General features: G+C 32.6%; 1 protein-coding gene across 1 annotated transcript in view; it reads right to left on the bottom strand.

Annotated features, from left to right (window-relative positions):
• Window positions 1–529: 529 nt before the first annotated feature.
• The window catches only part of MAP3K21 (mitogen-activated protein kinase kinase kinase 21), a 62749-nt gene continuing 45027 nt past the window's right edge, over window positions 530–18251 (bottom strand). Inside the window, exons 6-10 of the mRNA XM_012547967.3 lie at window positions 16336–16458; window positions 7487–7637; window positions 7015–7112; window positions 5777–6553; window positions 530–3380 (exon numbers count right to left, since the gene is read on the bottom strand). Coding sequence (XP_012403421.2) covers window positions 2962–3380; window positions 5777–6553; window positions 7015–7112; window positions 7487–7637; window positions 16336–16458 — 1568 coding nt within the window. The 3' untranslated portion in view covers window positions 530–2961. The remainder of the gene's footprint in view (window positions 3381–5776; window positions 6554–7014; window positions 7113–7486; window positions 7638–16335; window positions 16459–18251) is intronic.

Genomic DNA, 18251 nt, shown 5'->3' with positions numbered 1-18251 from the left:
CAACTTGGCTCTGGGAGAAAAGCTGATTTTTGTTGTAAACTGCCTTCCAGAAGAGCTCAAAGATGTAACAATTTTGTCTTGTATTAAAACAAAATGCTATTTAAAAGACATTTAAGCAAAATATAAGAAGATTTCAAATAGTCCAGGGTGAAGTGCATTTTAAATGAGTTACTGTGGTCAAAAGCAAAAAATACAAATACCCACCTAGTGGCAACCTTCTCCTCTCTGAATGTCTCAGCTGGTCTTCAAACAGCTAGATACGTGATCCATGAAGTGCCTGAATTTTAGTTTGGTAACTTGCCAGAGCTTGTGTCTTAGTTAAAAAAGCATTTCTCAAGTACCAACTACGGGCCAGGATAAAAGTTGCAACATTCACCATAATTTACATGTGTATTTTGAGGCATTTTATTTATCAACAGGACTGATATTTATCCTTTGAAAATTATTTTTATCACTGTCTACAAAATGAAGTATCACAGAATTCTTGATTTAAACATTCACAGAAAGCCAAAGCCACTGAGCAGCAAACTGGCTATTTAAAAAAAATTTTATTTTTTAAAAAAATACAACATATGTAAACATCTTTCAGTCATAAGGCTTTGTAAAACAGCATATCAAGTAGATAACCTTAAATTTCTGCAGTATAAGCACCTTATATCATTTACTAACAGTGGTCGCCTTAATTTATGTTTTATCCTAATAAAGACTATTCAATCTACATGAAAATAAATACAACTATATTATGCTACAGACAGCAACACATTAAAAAAAATCACAAATTTACAACAGATCTTGATCATCTCCCCCACTTCCCTAACTCAATACCTGTAGTGGCATGAATCCATACTTCGATAGATAATTGCCTTTATTTATAATACATTTTCATATCTCAGTTCATCAGAAGGAAAACTGGCCTAGAGAAGCTACTAAAGAGTGTAAAGGATGTATGGTTAGAAAAGGAAACATTATAAGGGAGTACAATGCAAACATATATTGTTTTTGTAGAACTAAAATTATAGGTAAGTAATTTAAGTGGTGGTTTTTTGCATAAAGTCATTATTTTAGGCATCTCCTGCAATTTTGTCTGTTACATACACTAATAGCTGAAAACTAAGTGGCCAACAGTATTGGTATGATGTATTCATAAAAACCAAAATCTAGCACTCATACTCCAACAAATTACCAAAAATTGAAACTTAAGTATACAATGAACAATGATTTAATAAAATAATAATGAATTAAAGTACCTGAGACTTCACTGTTAACCTAGAGATTGTTTCCTCAGGATAAAATGTACATAGTATTATCATCATTCTTTTATATTCTGTTTGTAGTACCAAAAGCATTATAAAATGTATTCAAAAGATATAGCTTTATAATTTAAGCTACCGTATTTTTTAAAAAAAAAAACTGTTTACTATGCACTTCAAACCTGAAATTTTAATTTTCAACCACTAAAATTTCAGCTTAGTAAAATGTGCCTACTTAACTTGAATAGAAATTTAAAGAAAAAATTAAACAATATTACTTTTAAAAATTTATGGCAATTAAAAAAATAAGTGTGCTTTCAAATTGATAATAGTAAACAGAGGTGACAGTTCACAAAATAGATTTTGTAGAAAGAAGTCAACATAACAAGAGCACCATCATCCAAATAGAATTATCATTTTTAACAAATCAATAATCCATGAAATTCTTAACTGTACTCAGGAATACATTCTATATTCCCATTCCTGAGTAATTTCTATTTGTTTTTGTCTTTTAAACAAATATTCAAGAGTACTTGAAATATCAATTAATTTTGTAAAATAATTAATTTTCAAGAGCTGATCTCTGATCTTGAAATGTGTTCATTTAAATAACGAATTCTATTTGATTTATGGTGCTGGGTAATTTTGCCTTGCTAAAATTTTTACCTTTGAAATAAAGTTTCATTTATATTCAATTTACTTTTACTAAAAATTGTTCTAGAGAATAAGAGTTGTGCGTTTTCAGATACCAAATAAAATAGTCACTTTTATTTTATAAAAGAATTTTAGAATGCTCTCTCATCAAGAGAAAAGCCAACTGAAAAAGCTTTTTTTAGTGGGTATAAGATACTCATTCAGACATCATTCAGATATATTAGGTTCTTCATAAATTCTAATGGAGTCAGCATTTATAAGGCATATTCAGTAAGATTTACTCAAAACAGTGGTATGTTACTACATTATCTGCTTGACAATCACAATGTTAAGATTAAGTAGTTTATCACATTGATTTCATTCACCCATCTTCAAAATTAGTCAACATTAACAAGGCATTGTGGAATTAAGAGACAATCAACTTCAAAGCCTAGAATATATGGGTTTGCATCCCTGCTACATCTTGATTGGGTGACTCCACTTTATCACCTAATGTCTCATTGTTCTAGGCAATCTCTAAACCTGGAAGTTGCTGAAAAGGGATCAAATTAGAGGGACTCACCCAAGAGGGTGAGATTTTGATTTTGATATCCTAGTGGGTTTTTGCATCACATCATTCACAATTAAAAATTTATATCACTTTATTCTTTTTTTGAAGAAAGGGGAGAAAATGGTTCAAAGCATTATAATTTTTATAAAGTTTGTCTTTCTTCCTTTTTGTTACTGGGAATAAAGAGGGAGAAAAAGAAAACAATCCTAAAAGCTAAGATTGATCAAGAAAGACTCTATCCAGCATAAAACTTTTACATCATTGTGCATTTCTAGGTTTACACTTTTGTGCATTTCAAGTTACTAGGTGTGGTTCCAGTGAAAAGACAATAAAGGCAAGCTAACAATAATAGTTATATTTTCCCAAAAGTTAAGACATCTACTACTGTTTTGGTAACATGGCCACAGCTTTTGAAAATACAGCAGCATGAAACATTAGAAGGTAGACGCATGATTTTAAGTCATTCTCATTAAAAACAATGTTTTTAAAAGCATAAGGCACTTAAAATTAAGATAGAAATTCTTTCTCCAGTTCATATATAGACGGCCGATTTGTTTTGCTCTTCATTCTGCATAGAGGCACAGTGTAATCCCTGTTTTGACCTTCCACATCAATGTCCAATAGTGAGGGCACATGGAATTTAGTTCTTTCCTTGGTACTAAGTAGACAGTCAGCAGTTGGTCCTGGATTACCTTTTAAAGAGTCAGTCTCAGTAGTAGGAGGCTTTGCACTTTCTGGAAGAAGTTGCTGAGAATTCAATCGACTTCTCAGAGAAGAAGGGCGAGGTCTGGGTATGATACTGACAGCACTTTGTTTTTCAAGTAGGACCTCACTTGGTTGATTTCTCTGATGAACAGATGGGAAGTGAAGCATTCCAGAAACTTGAAGAATTGGCAGCTCTGAGGCTCCATTGGTTGAGCAAGTAACTATGAGAATGTAAAGACAAGAGGCAATTATAGAAATTTTGGTTTCTATTTTTAAAAAGTCACTGTATGAAATAACAATAGTGACTAAATCAACTAAGTAGTCATTTGAAAGTTAATCTAAAGGAAAAATGATGGGCAAACACCAGAAAACTACCATCTCATACACACTGGGACACTGAGTATTTTGCTTGAACACCAAATGGGTGACAGCTGTTTGTGCTATACAGGACTGGAAAATGCAGTGATACTGAACCAAAAATATTTCCAATCATTAAGTTCTGGGTAAACCAGAGAAAAATAATCAACCTAATATTAACTCTCTTAATCAACTCTACTCTAGCAACTATCGTAGTACTAATTGCCTTTTGATTACCACAATTATACTTATACCTAGAAAAATCAAGCCCTTATGAATGTGGATTTGACCCCCTAGGCTCCGCTTGCCTCCCTTTCTCAATAAAATTCTTCTTAGTCGCTATTACATTCCTATTATTTGATTTAGAAATCGCCCTTCTCCTACCTCTACCCTGAGCTATTCAACTACCTACTACTAGCACCATACTTATTCTATTATATTCCATTATCATCTTACTCACAGGAGGCCTCGCATATGAATGATTTCAAAAAGGCCTTGAATGAACTGAATAGGTTTTTAATCTAATTAAGATAATTGATTTCGACTCAATAAATCATGGTTCTAACCTATGAATACCTTATGCTCTCTATTAACATAAATCTTATTGTAGCCTTCATATTAGCTCTCACAGGAGTTTTAATCTATCGATCACACTTAATATCAACCCTTCTATGTTTAGAGGGGATAATATTGTCCTTGTTCATCCTTATAACACTAGTAATTACCCACTTCCATATATTCTCGATATCTATAACCCCATTAATTCTAATGGTCTTCTCAGCTTGTGAGGCAGGGGTTGGTCTTGCACTGCTAGTAAAAATCTCAACAACCCATGGTAATGATTACATCCAAAATTTAAATCTATTACAATGCTAAAAATTCTCACATCAACCTTCATACTTATCCCCCCAACATGATACTCCAAAAAATCCTGACTATGAATTAATACCACTACACACAGCTTTATTATTAGCATTTGAAGCTTAACCTTATTCTATCACAACTCTGATTTGGGTTACAACTACAACAATTCTTTCTCCTTAGATTCCTTATCAGGCCCACTACTTATATTAACTTAAATATTAACACTATAAAAAAAAAATCACAGTTTTTGAAGTAAATTTTAAAAATTCAGATAGAAATGACAGTAGGGTAGAATCTTTTGGAAGCAATTATTTTAAAAGCATATCTAAAATTATTCTGAAATTAATTTTTAAAAGCTGCTTGATTATACAAACTGAAAATAAGCAAATTTTCTTTTCTCTGTGATTGACTCTGGGACAGTTGTAGGTTTCAAACATTGGCATCACCTGAGCCTAATATTCTTTTTCAGTGATTCACACTTGACTGGCAAATACTGATTACTTTTCTTTTGTTCTAAGATAATCTAGTTTCTTATGGATTTAAACAGGATTCTATTATGACTTCCACAGAGTAGGTACCTTATCGAAATGAATTTTTCCATGGTCATTCTTTCATATGTATGTAAATTGGTAAATTTATTTTACTATTCTATTAGTGCTCTAAGAGTTTTACTAACTTTCCAAAAGTATCTGAATATAAACCATTTGGTGTTCTGAGAAAAGTCAGTATGACAAGGCAATATCACTTCAGAATATTCACTGGTAGAAAGGACTATGACAGGGAGGAGGAGCTTGGTCCTTGATAATATTGAGCTACCACTCTTAACTACTCAAGTCTAATTTTCATACTATCATTATATCAATCAATAACGTAAAAGAACCTTACATATTATAGCTTAAGTATAGTTATTAATGAAATTAATGGGGGTTAGCTTTGGCAATATATTCCATTGAACTGCTTACTAGCTGTGTCGATGCATCTGGTATAGGGAAGTCTTAGGAAGGGATTTGCCTTTACTAATAAAGACTGGCAACTGGTAACTATTCTGCAGCTTTAAATCTTACAGAGTTGCCAAGGTTAATGAGAAGCAGTGGTGTTCTCAGAATCACAGAACCAGGATATATGAGAAGTTAAGACTTGAGTCCAGGATTTCCTGACTCCACAACCAGTGCCCATTTGCTGCTCCTACAGCCCCTCATTATCAGATGGCTAAATTAGTTCTCTCTGTAAGGAACAGTAGAAGTATATTTTAGGGAGAAAAGAAACTGGACTAGGAGTAGGAAACTCTAGCTAAGGCATCAGAGTATCCCTGAATAACTAATTTTTATCGTGTAAGATATTGTGTAATTTAATATCGTGTCATTTAAAATGTGCAAAGATATAAAATAGAACCTACCTGAAGTCTGAAAAGCATTTCCATCAGATACAGTCCGTCTGTGACATGATGCCCTCATTTCTGATGAAGCATTATTTGGCACATTTCCAGATACTTGCTTTGTGAAAGGAAAGGAAGGCACATTCTTTGACAAGCTGTGATCAGTCACAAGTCCTGAAATTGCAGTGGGCTCACAGTTACTTCCCTGAATTACAGGGGAAACTCCTATAATGGGACTGTCTCTATCACAAGTACCCACAAATGTGTCTTCACTGTCTGAGTGTAGCAAACATTTTGTGGAGATGGAAGGCATGGACAGGAGGTTCACAGTGTTTGATGATGGGCTTATTGATGGGATGTTAACATCTTCTCTTTTAGATTGTATTCTAGTAGGAGGACTGGAACTTCTTCGTAATTTAGAAGCACGCTGAAATATTTTATCACGTTTCTTCTTATCCTCTTTGGGCAACAATTCATCAGGAGGTTGTGCCTTATTTAGTTCCCTAATATCCAATCCCAAAGCTACAGAAGCCAATAATGCAGCACACCCATATAATGCAGATTCAGTTTTCTTTTTGGGGGGTATTCTGCTAAGACTATTTGTGGGAGTCATTTGGGGAGTGCTGGCTGCAGAACTTGCAGAGGTTCCCTCTTCAAAGCTTTCAGGTTCTACAGTGTTATCTCCCTGATCATCTTTCCAAAGAGGTAGATCAACATAGGCCTGATTCGTCACTTTCATTTGCTTTGGTCTTTTGTTGTCCAGTCCATCTGGGAAAAGTTTCTGCTCTGGAGAGATACCTAAATTAGAAGCATAGGTTCAAATATAGGAGGAGGGAGAGGAGAAGTACCTTTAAAAAAAATTAAGATTTTTTTTGTTTTTACATCACCTCCATTTCCCAATGTAAAAACCTTGAATACCTTTTAAAATAAGTTAGTTCTCAGTTACAATGGAGAATTCAAGCTACAAACACAATAAAATGAATGGATGTAATGTAAATATAAAGTTACAGAGACTATCCTTATTGTAATATAGAATCCCAACCTAATAAAGCAATGAATTGTAATATATTGCATGAAATAAGTTCCTTCCTAAGAAGATGAACAAGAACAACTTTTATTCTCTAAAGACAAAAGAGATTACATGATACACCAATTAAATCCTCACTTCCAAAAAAAAAAAAAAAAAAAAAAAGCATTTAAAAGCTCAGTCTAATACAAATACTAAGTTCTGAATCTAGAACTATTAAAAGTACATTTACCTTGTTGGTCCACAAATAATGAAGCTAAAGGCACAGTTTTCTGGTTTTTCATTAAGATAGTTGACCAAGGATTACTGCCATCTGAAAGGGGTCTTACTCTGAAAAAGAAATATGTTTTTTCTGACATGACAGAATAATACAAATTACAATTTAGTAACAGAGTAAAATCCAATTAGGCCATGGAGAAAATGATTAAAGAACAATGGTAAATTTTAATTTTGAAGAGCAAAAGAATAAAATCTAATTAGGCTATCAATTTTTTTAAATTTTTAACAAAGGATGATCAATGTACTAATCCACATAATAACAAAATGAGTAAGCAAAAAAAAGATGAAAATAAAGACTCATGGTGAAAATTTAAATCTTCTTAAAGGTAATATCTACTAACTGAATGATCAGATTAAAATCAGCTCTAAAGGCAATGATACTAGTCATATTGCAAGATGTAAAAATCAGTAGTAAACTGAAATACCTTTCTTTGCAGTCAGTACGCTCTTTTGTTTGAATTGAACTTGGTCCCCATGTACAACCCTTCTTTTTGAAGTTTCTCTTCACATCTTCAAATTCTTCTTGACGAGAAGCAGTACTTTTGCCCCAGGTTCTATTGCTTTCATCTGAGGTGACTATATACAGAGAAAAATCAATCACAAATCTCTTCATTGCTTTGTTAAAGTAATCAAATTAATTTAAGAAATCAAATCTCCAGTAGCATCCTCTTACTTAGATACCTATCAAAAGAGCTTAAGTACCTTTGATGAAATTATTTATTTCACCCAAAGCTACCACAAAATGCCTTTTTCAATTAATAAAAATGTAGCAACAGAATGAATAAGGTAATTAGTAAAGTTGTAAATTAAGAAGAAAGTAGCAGAAAAGATCTGGACTTATTTTCACATGCTGTGACATTCATGATTTTCCATTTTTATGTGAAGAAATAAAACCCAACTGAGCATTTAATTTTCATTTTATTTAGCAAAATAATTTCAGTGAGATACTAAGATGTCCAATTTGTGACATTAAAGTTTCTTTCAAAGCTGAATTAGAGAACTTCACATTAAAGGTTATATTTAAATGCTCAGTCTTCACCAGCAGTTTAATTATATATATATATTTTTAAATTAAGTCACAAAAAACCCAATACCCTTTATAATTTAATTATGCCTTGCCTTTTTTCATTCCCTCACAGGGAAGTATATATTCACTTGTGGTATCTACATCTTGCTGGTACACATATACACTGTTTGTCCGGTCATGAGAAGTACTTACATCTGATTTTGAAATCACTGGGGAAAAATTGTTACTATTATTATATGCTTAATAAATAAGCCATCAATAAGATAAATTATGCAAAAAAAGTTATAAGGCTAGTAATGATCTTTGATAAGCATAAATGTGTCAAACTCAGGTCAGCATTGCCTCAGGGCAGAAGCAGATTAAAATGTAATTGGGAAATATTTTTTAAAAATAAAATATAATAAAACAAAAATAATGATAATTTGTCAATATATGCTAGTAAGGACCCATTTCTATATGATATTATATATCCTATTATTGAGAATTAGAAGATAAAATGAGGATCTGAAGTCTTCACTTTTAAAAAAAATTGTATTTGAAAAGGATAAGGAGACTTAAAAAAATTATGTATCTGAATTTTGTTCAAGGTCAACTACATCCTTAATAAGTGAACTCATACTCAAATCTGTCCTTTGAATATGTAATCTTCAATTTTAATCTTTAACATTATTTCTTAATGTATATGTAAAACATAACTTTCATGCTATAGTTTTATTTGATGAACTTTAATTCAATCTTCTGAATTTTAACTAAACCAATAAATATATAAGATTCAATTTGGCACTGCTACTAATTAGATCTCCATATGCATCTTGGATGTACCTATTTGGTCTCCCCACATTAGACTGTAATGTCTTTAAGGGCAAGGATTAGTTGTTTTTCTCCTTTTGCATCTCAAATACTTAACAGAGTACCTGGCACAAAGTAAATGCTATATAAATACTTGTGTGTATATGTGTTCACAAATGTAAATAAATAAATGTATATGCCATGCATACAGATATAATAACTGAAACCTCTGGAATTCTGGAATACCCAAAAGAAAGTTAAAAAAAAAAGTTTCAGAGACAAAATTCACTTCATTTAATTTTCATCCTATTGTTATTTTTTTTTCCTAACTAGATATATAGAACTTCTGGCTCCCAGCACGAAGACAGGATGGACAATCAACAAGAATAGATTAAACTCTTACTATCTTTAGATCACTGTTAACTGCTAAGGAACTAACTCCTAGCTTCATGAAACATAGTCACATAAATAAAACAAAATCACCATGTTATGTTACTGTTGAACACTGAGAGCTGGAAGTGAGGGAAATGAAGGTTTGAATCCTACCTCTGAAACCAAATAAGTTATCAGTGGGCAAGTCATTTAACCTTTAAGAACCTTAGTATTTGTACATGAAAATAGGGAAGATATTTGCATCATAATACTGTGATAAGAATCCAATGAAAAGATGTATATAAAATCACATTAGAGCTATATATAGATGTATTTCATGAAGTCTATGGGGGAAAAAAATTATTTAGAACTGGGTACCAAGAAAGAGAAATCCCCCAAATCTAGTGCAGTTTAAACTTATTAAAGCCACATACATACATACATACATCCTGAATTTATGTACTTATGTGCTTATTGTATCTTCTCCTATCATCCCCACACCAGCCCCAGTAGAAGGCCAGTAAGTTTCAAGAGGGTATAGATTGTCTCTTTTGGTATTGTATATTGCAAAAAGAAGATGCTTAATAGAAGCTTGGTGATGATGGCTATTCAAGATGTAAAATGGTTTGTTTGAGGAATAAAGATGATGCAGTATTGCTAATTTTAAAGCCAAATCTGCACAGACAAATCTGCACAGTTAATATGGAGGTTCAATAGGCAACACAAAAATATGATAGGCATGGAGTCAAGATGGCGGAGAGTAGACAGGTGTTTGAGCTCTTGCTGGCTTCCTCTAGATAAACCCCCAATCAAGTCTCTGAACACTGTTCAGAGGACAGAACCCACAAATTTCCAGCAGAAGATATATATATATATATATATATATATATATATATATATATATATATATATATGAAAATGTAAAAATTTGTCATCGGAAAAAACAAATGACCTGGAAAATAGATCCAGGAGAGACAATCTAAGACTTAATAGACTACCTGAAAACCAAGAGGTTATTATCAAGGTTATTATCAATTATCAAGGAAAACTCCCCTGATGTTCTAAAACCAGAGAGTAAAATAGCCATTGAAAGAATCTACCCATCACCTTCTGAAAGCGTCCAAAATGAAAACTCCAACGAATATTGTAGCTAAATTCCAGAATTATCAGATCAATAAGTAAATACTGCAAGCAGTCATAAAGAAACAATTCAAATATCAAGGAGCCATAATCAGGATTACCCAGCATGTAGCAGCTTCCACTTTAAAGGATCAAAGGGCCAGAAAAATGATATTCCTGAGGGCAAAGGAACTTGGACTGCAGCCCAGAATCAACTATCCAGCAAAATTAAGCATTAACTTTCAGAGGGAAAGATGGACATTCAATGAAAGAGGGGATTTTCATTTATTTTTGATAAAAAGACGAGAGCAGAACAGAAAAATTTGATCTTCAAATACAGAGTTCAAGAGAAATATAAAAAGGTAAGAAGGGAAGAAAAAAAAAAACGCTTTTTAAAGGTTAAAATGTTTACATCCCTCTATGGGAAGATGACATATTTAATTCTTCAGAACTGTATCATTGTTAGGGGTATATTTAGAGGACATAAGTGTAATTTGGCTTTATTGTGAGGATATAAAAAAGAAGTCATAGGTGATTATCTCAATACGGGAAAAGTATTTGATAAAATCCAACACCCATTTCCTATTAAAAACACTAGAGAGTATAAAAATAAATGGATTTTTCCTTAAAATGATCAGTAGCATCTATTTAAAACCATCAGTAAAAGCATCATATGTAATGGAGATAAACTAGAAACATTCCCAGCAAAATCAGGGCTGGGAAAAGGTTGCCCACTATCACCATTAGTACTAATACGCAATATTGTATTAGAAATATTAGCTTCAGTCATAAGAGAAGAAAAAGAAATTAAAGGAATTACAGTAGGTAATAAGGAAACCAAATTATTACTCTTTGAAAATAATATGATGGTGTACTTAGAGAATCAACTTAAAAACTACTAGAAACAATTTCCAACTTTAGCCAAGATGTAGAACACAAAATAAATCCACAGAAATCATCAGCATTTCTATATGTTACCAACAAAATTCAGCAGCAAGAGATACAAAGAGAAATTCCATTTTAAAATACTTCAGATAATTTGAGTCTACTAGCCAAGACAAAGTCAGAAACTATATGATCACAATTACAAAACACTTTCCACACAAATAAAGCCAGATCTAATCAACTGGAAGAATAGCAAGTGGTCATAAGTAGGCCAAATTAATATAATAAAAATGACAATTCTACCTAAATTAGTCTACTTATTCAGTACCATATCAAACTCCCAAGAAATTGTTTTATAGCGCTAGAAAAAATAAAAAAGTTTATCTGAAAGAACAAAAGATCAAGAATTTCAAGAGAATTGATGAAAAAATGCACATGAAGGTGACCTAGTTATACCAGACTTAAAACTCTATTATAAAGAAGTGGCCATCAAAGCCATTTGGTACTAAGAAATCACGTAATCCATCAGTGGAATAGGTTCTCAAACCTTGTTTGAGGTTAGGTTCTCAAAACACAATAGTTAATGACTATAGTAATCTTAATGTTTGATAAACCCAAAGACTGCAGCTTATGGGATAAGAATTCATTATTTGACAAAAATTGCTGGGAAAATTGGAAACTAATATGGCAGAAATCAGGCATTAATCCACACCTAATACTTATACCCAAGATAAGGTCAAAATGGGTGTATGATTTAGACATAAAGAGTGATACTATAAGTAAATTAGAAGAACAAAGGATAATCTTCCTCTCAGATCTGTGAAGGAGGAAGGAATTTATGACCAAAGAAGAACAAGAACACATTATGGAATGCAAAATGTCTAATTCTGATTGCATAAAAACAACTAATGCAAACAAGATTAGAAGGGAAATAGCAAATTGGGGGAAAAAATTACATCCAAGGATTCTGATAAAGGAATCATTTTTAAAATATAGAGAGAACTGACTCAAATTTATAAGAATACAAGTCATTTTCCAATTGATAAATGGTGAAAGGATATGAACAGACAATTTTCAGATGATGAAATTAAAGTCATCTGTAATCATATGGAAAAAATGCTTTAAATCACTACTGATCAGAGAAATACAAATTAAGACAATTTAGGTACCACTACACACCTCTAAGATTGGCAAAGATGACAGGAAAAGATAATGCTGAATGTTAGAGGGGATGTGAGAAAACTGGGACACTAATACATTATTGGTGGAGTTGTGAACTAATCCAACCATTATGGAGAACAATTTGGAACTATGCCCAAAGGGCTATCAAAATGTGTATACCTTTTGATCTAGCAGTGTTTCTATTGGATCTGTATCCTAAAGAGATCATTAAAAAAGCAAAAAGGACCCACATGTGCAAAAATGTTTGTAGTAGTTCTTTTTATTATGGCAAAGAACTAGAAACTGAATGGATGCCCATCAGTTGGGGAATGACTGAATAAGTTATAGTATATGAATGTAATGGAATATTATTGTTCTAAATAAGGAACAAACAAGCAGGATGATTTCAGAGAGGCCTGGAGAGACTTACACATACTGATGCTAAGTGAAGTGAGTAGAACCAGGAGAACACTGTACACAGCAACAACAAGAAGATTATATAATGATCAACTCTGATGGAATTGGCTCTTTTCAATAATGAAGTGATTTAGGCCATTTCCAATGACCTTGTAATGGAAAGAGCCATCGGCATCCAGAGAAAGGACTGTGAGGACTGAGTGTGAATCACAACTACTATTTTCATCTTTTTCTGATGTTGTTTTGTTTCCATTTTAATTTCTTTCTCATTCCCCCCCCCCTTTTGATCTAATTTTCTTGTGCAGCATAATTGTGGACATATGTTTAGAAGAACTGCACAGATTTAACATATATTAGATTACTTGCTGTCTAGGGGAGGAGGTGGGGGAAGAGAGGGAGAAAAAAATTTGGAACATAAAGTTTTGCAAGGGTGAATGATGAAAACTCTATGCATATATTCTGAAAATAAAAACTTTTTAAAAATTGTGATAATCACTAAATTAACAACATTTGAGAAAAAGTCCAAGGAAGTCTTATCAGCAGCACAATTCTTCTATGCCAGGAGCAAATTATAGCAAGATCATAAGAAGAGTCAAATTTCAATAAGAACATAGCTCTTGATAACTTGCCATTTGGAGTTGAGACTTCCAAGCATTTGAAACAAACAATAGATAGTAATACTGTAATATAAAGATCAAAACATTCTGAAACAAGGAATCCATCCATAAGAAAGATTATTCTGGCAATAGTATGAAGGATTAATTAGAAAGTAAAGACATTGGAACAGAAGTAGGAAGAAAGATTAGGTAGATTTTGCATTGGTCCAGGCAGGTATATATGAAGTTTGTATACTAGGGTGGTGACTATGGAAACAGAAGTGTGGCAACAGATTTGAACATCACAAGTTAATTATGTTTAAAGTTATACAGGGGTAAAAATAGGGGAGGAAGAACCTCAAGCAGAATCCAATTTTTTACTAAGCCATACTCCCTTATTTATTACAACAAAGGAAAGAATTCTATTTTGGTTAAAGCTGGGAGAAAGAAGAAATATCAACTGTAAAGTCTAAAAAAGTAAAAGCATGGCAAAAACAGGGGCTTCTGGAACCTAAGGAAACAGAAGAGTGAAGCTGAAAGCTTCCTCTTGGAAACTGTCCAGGGACATATAAAAGAAAGAGGCTTTTTCAGAAAAATACATAACAAATGTATGTTAGCATAACAGATGATAAAGAGTGAGGACCCACTCCTGCCAAGGAGGTGATGAACTAAAGAGATTAAAGAAAATTTGTTTTGCCTAACTATGCATAATGATTCCAATTATTGTAATATTGTAATACAATTATTGCTTTTCTTTTTTCTTCTCCCAAATGTGGAGGAATGGAGAAAGGAGAGAAAAAAAAAAAACAAAAAACCCAGCACATTAATTGAAAAAAAAAAAATTTAAAGCCCATTAGGATTTTGATTATCCAATGTGTAAGAGGTGAAGAAAAGCTTTACCTTAGACTGGAATGGATGAGAGTACAGAGAAAAGGGAAAAAAATATAGAAAGGTTGTTCTAATAACTAAGACCAAACTGTGCTCTTTGAAGGGAAAGTTCCCACTTGCTAAAAGCTTATGGCAGATGGTATTAGAGGTGGAGTACAGGGATCTTTCCCATTAGGGCCACCTCAAAAAGGTTTTTATCATACACCCCCTTGAATAGTTGGATCCTATTATGTTATTAATACAACTGTGATTGTCCCCTGACTAAAATTTCTTAATAAATATGTCACATTCAATGTGCCTCAATCAAAGGACTGACAGTCCAGAGTAAGTTTAAAAAAGAGGAGGTAGAGCATAATGAAGAATAACTAAATTGCTCAAATCCTCCAAGGAGTTTCTTAGTCAGCTCTGTTTACTATTCCAATCTAGGCCAATAGATATATCACCTTCAATAAAGCCTATCTTTGGTAATTATTTAGAAGAAATACTCTTTCTGTGAAAAATGGAGGTGGGAACACAAATCACTGCCCTAAATGTCTTACATCTATACATATGATAATTACTAGATGCATCAACAGGTACATACATGAAACAGAATTTATCAGGATTTAGATTATTTTTCTGATTTGAAGTCAACCATCTTTGGAAGAAACAGTAACTTTTTTTTTTTAATTCTAGTAGATTTTCATCTAGCACTTAATTTGATACTCAGCTCAGCACAAGCAAAGGTGAATGAATATTATTTCTTGTCAGACAAAACTTTTTTTTTTTAATTCTTTTCTGGGGAGAAGAAAAGCAAAGAATAAAAGGAAAGAGAGAATAGGAATGGAAAGGGGCAATTAGAGAAGAAGAGTAGAGGGGAGAGAGAATCTAAATACTACCAAGACAATGTGAAAATATAACAAATAATTTTAAAATAATTTACTTGTCTCCGATATCTATCGATATCGATAACTGAAGCAGGAAATAACAGGAAGCATCAAAATCCTGGAAAGGATAACTATTTTCATAAAGTATTTATTCTTGGAATAAACATTATATCTGGGTAAATATTATCTGTCACAGCATACTAATTTCCATGCAGATTTTTAAAGCACAAAATTGCACTAAGACTTTTGGGACACTGTGTGTGTTTGTGCATAAATAATTTTTTAAAAATGTATATAAATAGATACATACATACAAATATATGCATACCTGTGTGTACATGCATTTTATACATATATATATATATATATATATATATATATATATATATGCATAGACTTATGAGGCAATATTGAACTATGACCAGTATGCTGATCTTTAGATTGTCCAGATCACTTAGCTTCTAGTATTAAAAACTCTTCATTCTACTTCAAAATCTTCATCTTCCCAGTCAGATGATTATAATTTCATAGTATTCATCTAAATATCTAAAGCTATGTGCTTTTGTGTTTTGTTTTTTTCTTCTTAAGGTATTTAAGGAACTGTATTGAAACCAAAAAATTAACTTTGAATCCAAAAAATGTGACAGATATCCCAAAAAAGAACAATTTCCTGAGGTAGTAGAAGATTCCCTTCACCAGAGGTCTTGAAGTAAATGCCAGATGGACACTTGTTAGGGGTATTATAAAGAGGATTCCAATTTAGATGTGGGTTGGTGACTAATTGACCTCTCTGCTCCCTGCTGGCTCTGATATTCTGTGATTCCCAGGAAGCCCAAACCGACTTTACATTTCTTTGCCTCCCTCCCCCAGGCAATTGGAGTTAAGTGATTTGCCCCGGGTCACACAGCTAGGAAGCGTTAAGTGTCTGAGGCCAGATTTTAACTCAGGTTCTCCTGACTCCAGGGCTGGTGCTCTATCCACTGTGCCACCTAACTGCCCTCTCCAACTTTTATTTTCAAAATTAGCTAAATATACATTTACTAACAGTTTGCTAAACACTTTTGATCAATGTTAATGCAAAATAAGTATCATAATAGATTGAATTTATTTATGTAATAGTGAGAAGAGGAGGGAAGAATAAGTCTCCAACTTACGCTGTATAGCTCGAAGGCGAGGAATTATTGTTGGACTACTTGGTGGGCTAGAACTGTTACTGTTTAAACTTCTTCGTTTGTCCAAATTTGGGGAAGCCTGAACTGTTATTTTGTGCTGGAAATCTGTTGGATAAAAAAAGTAAACAATACTGAATTTCCACTTTGGGTACTGAAATGATTCTTTTGACATATAAATAAAGTTAAAAAAAAAAAAAAAGACAGTATGGAAAATGACATATAACAATCTATAAGCACTTTCCTCAAAAAAAACAAACAACTTTTAGACTTAATTTATAGCACTTGATCTTCTGTAGGTAGAATAAGGAAATTCATAAAAATAATTTATAAGCCAACTAGTTCATAGTATAATGGCATAAATATTATACAAAGGATACAATGAAAGTAAAATAGTTTTTAAGTTCTTTAAGAGAAGAAAAGCATGTTGTTGCATTCTATTACATGAGCAAGAAAATATAACTGTTAAGAAGTATTAAATATAAGTCTGACAAACTGTAAGGACGAAGTTAATGAGGCAAAAAAATTGGCTAATTTCTAATAAAAGCAGAGTATCTTTTTCTCCAAAGAGTTCCAAGTATTGTTGTTGAAAAACAAGCAAACAAATCACAATGTCACTTTTGCTAAAAATTATAACCTATTTTCTAGAATCAGAATTTAAGTCTTTGGATCAAAGTTCTTCCCTTTAGATGACATATAGATTAACCTTTTATGATAAAATCCATTGGTGTTCTAAAGTACTAGTATTTGGTTTTAAATCTTGCCTATCACACTAAATATCAATGTGAACTTAGGCAAGCCATTCAATCTGTGTCTCATTTGTATCAAGAGGAGATTGAACTCAACGACCTCCAATATCCCTTCCAGATCTATGACCTGTATTAAGAGAACATAAATGCTTACATTTCAGAAGCTACATGATAATAAATGCATTTTATTGTAAAAAAAAATTGCTTCATTATTGCTTTGTAAAAAGTTCTATTATCATAATACTTCTAATAACTTCCTACTTAAATAGATGAATCTTACACAAAGATAGATATAAAGGTTTCCAGTGAAGGTCCAGGAATGTTTTCTGTCTCCTAGTATCCCTAAATCCATTCAATTTCCAGTTCAAATGACATCTCCTACATGAGAGAGTTTTCCTGATTCCCCCTAGTGGCTAATGCTAGAATGAACCTCTGGAATGAATCTATTTATTTTATATACAGAATCATAAACTCATAGATTTATACCTCAAGAGGATTCATTAAAGACTTTGCAACTGAAGGTAAGTAACAGAGACCTAGAGAGATTAAATAACCTGTCCCAGGTCACACAGATACTAAATACAGAGTTGGAATTCAAATTCAGGCTGCTTACCAAAGTGCCAAGCTGGTGTTTCCCTGGAGAGATGGGAAGATCTTTAAAGGTTAAGAACTACTTTACCTTTGTCTTTATAAATCCTAAGTCCTAACACACACACACACAGAGCAGGCATTTCTCATGTGCTAAATGACTTTGCTGACTGAGGATCAGCCTAAGTTCAAGAAGGCTTACTGCCATCACCTTGCTACCAAGTGAAGATCCACTTAAGTAGAGAAGCGTGCAGACCCACATCAGAGGAAGACAGTGTCCCAAATGACAAAACTAGAGATCTTTTGAAGCATAATTATTATCTTGCTACTTATTATCAATGTGACTAAAATAGGGATCTTTTAGATACATAGTGCTATCTTAGTAATATGAATGCTTTTACTTTAAAGATTTGTGCCCTCTTCTCTCTTAAGTTTTCAAGACATTTAAACCTTCTAAAAAGAAAAATCATCTTATTATTTACCTATTAAACTTTTTGGGCATTCCATACAAACTGTCATCATCCGTTCTATTTGTGGGGAATAGGAGAGAGAAAGACAGATGAG

This window comes from Sarcophilus harrisii, chromosome 4 (assembly GCF_902635505.1).
Source record: "Sarcophilus harrisii chromosome 4, mSarHar1.11, whole genome shotgun sequence".
NCBI classification, from domain to species: domain Eukaryota; kingdom Metazoa; phylum Chordata; class Mammalia; order Dasyuromorphia; family Dasyuridae; genus Sarcophilus; species Sarcophilus harrisii.
The sequence above is the reverse complement of the archived record's forward strand: the minus strand, read 5'-3'. Positions and strand labels throughout refer to the sequence as shown.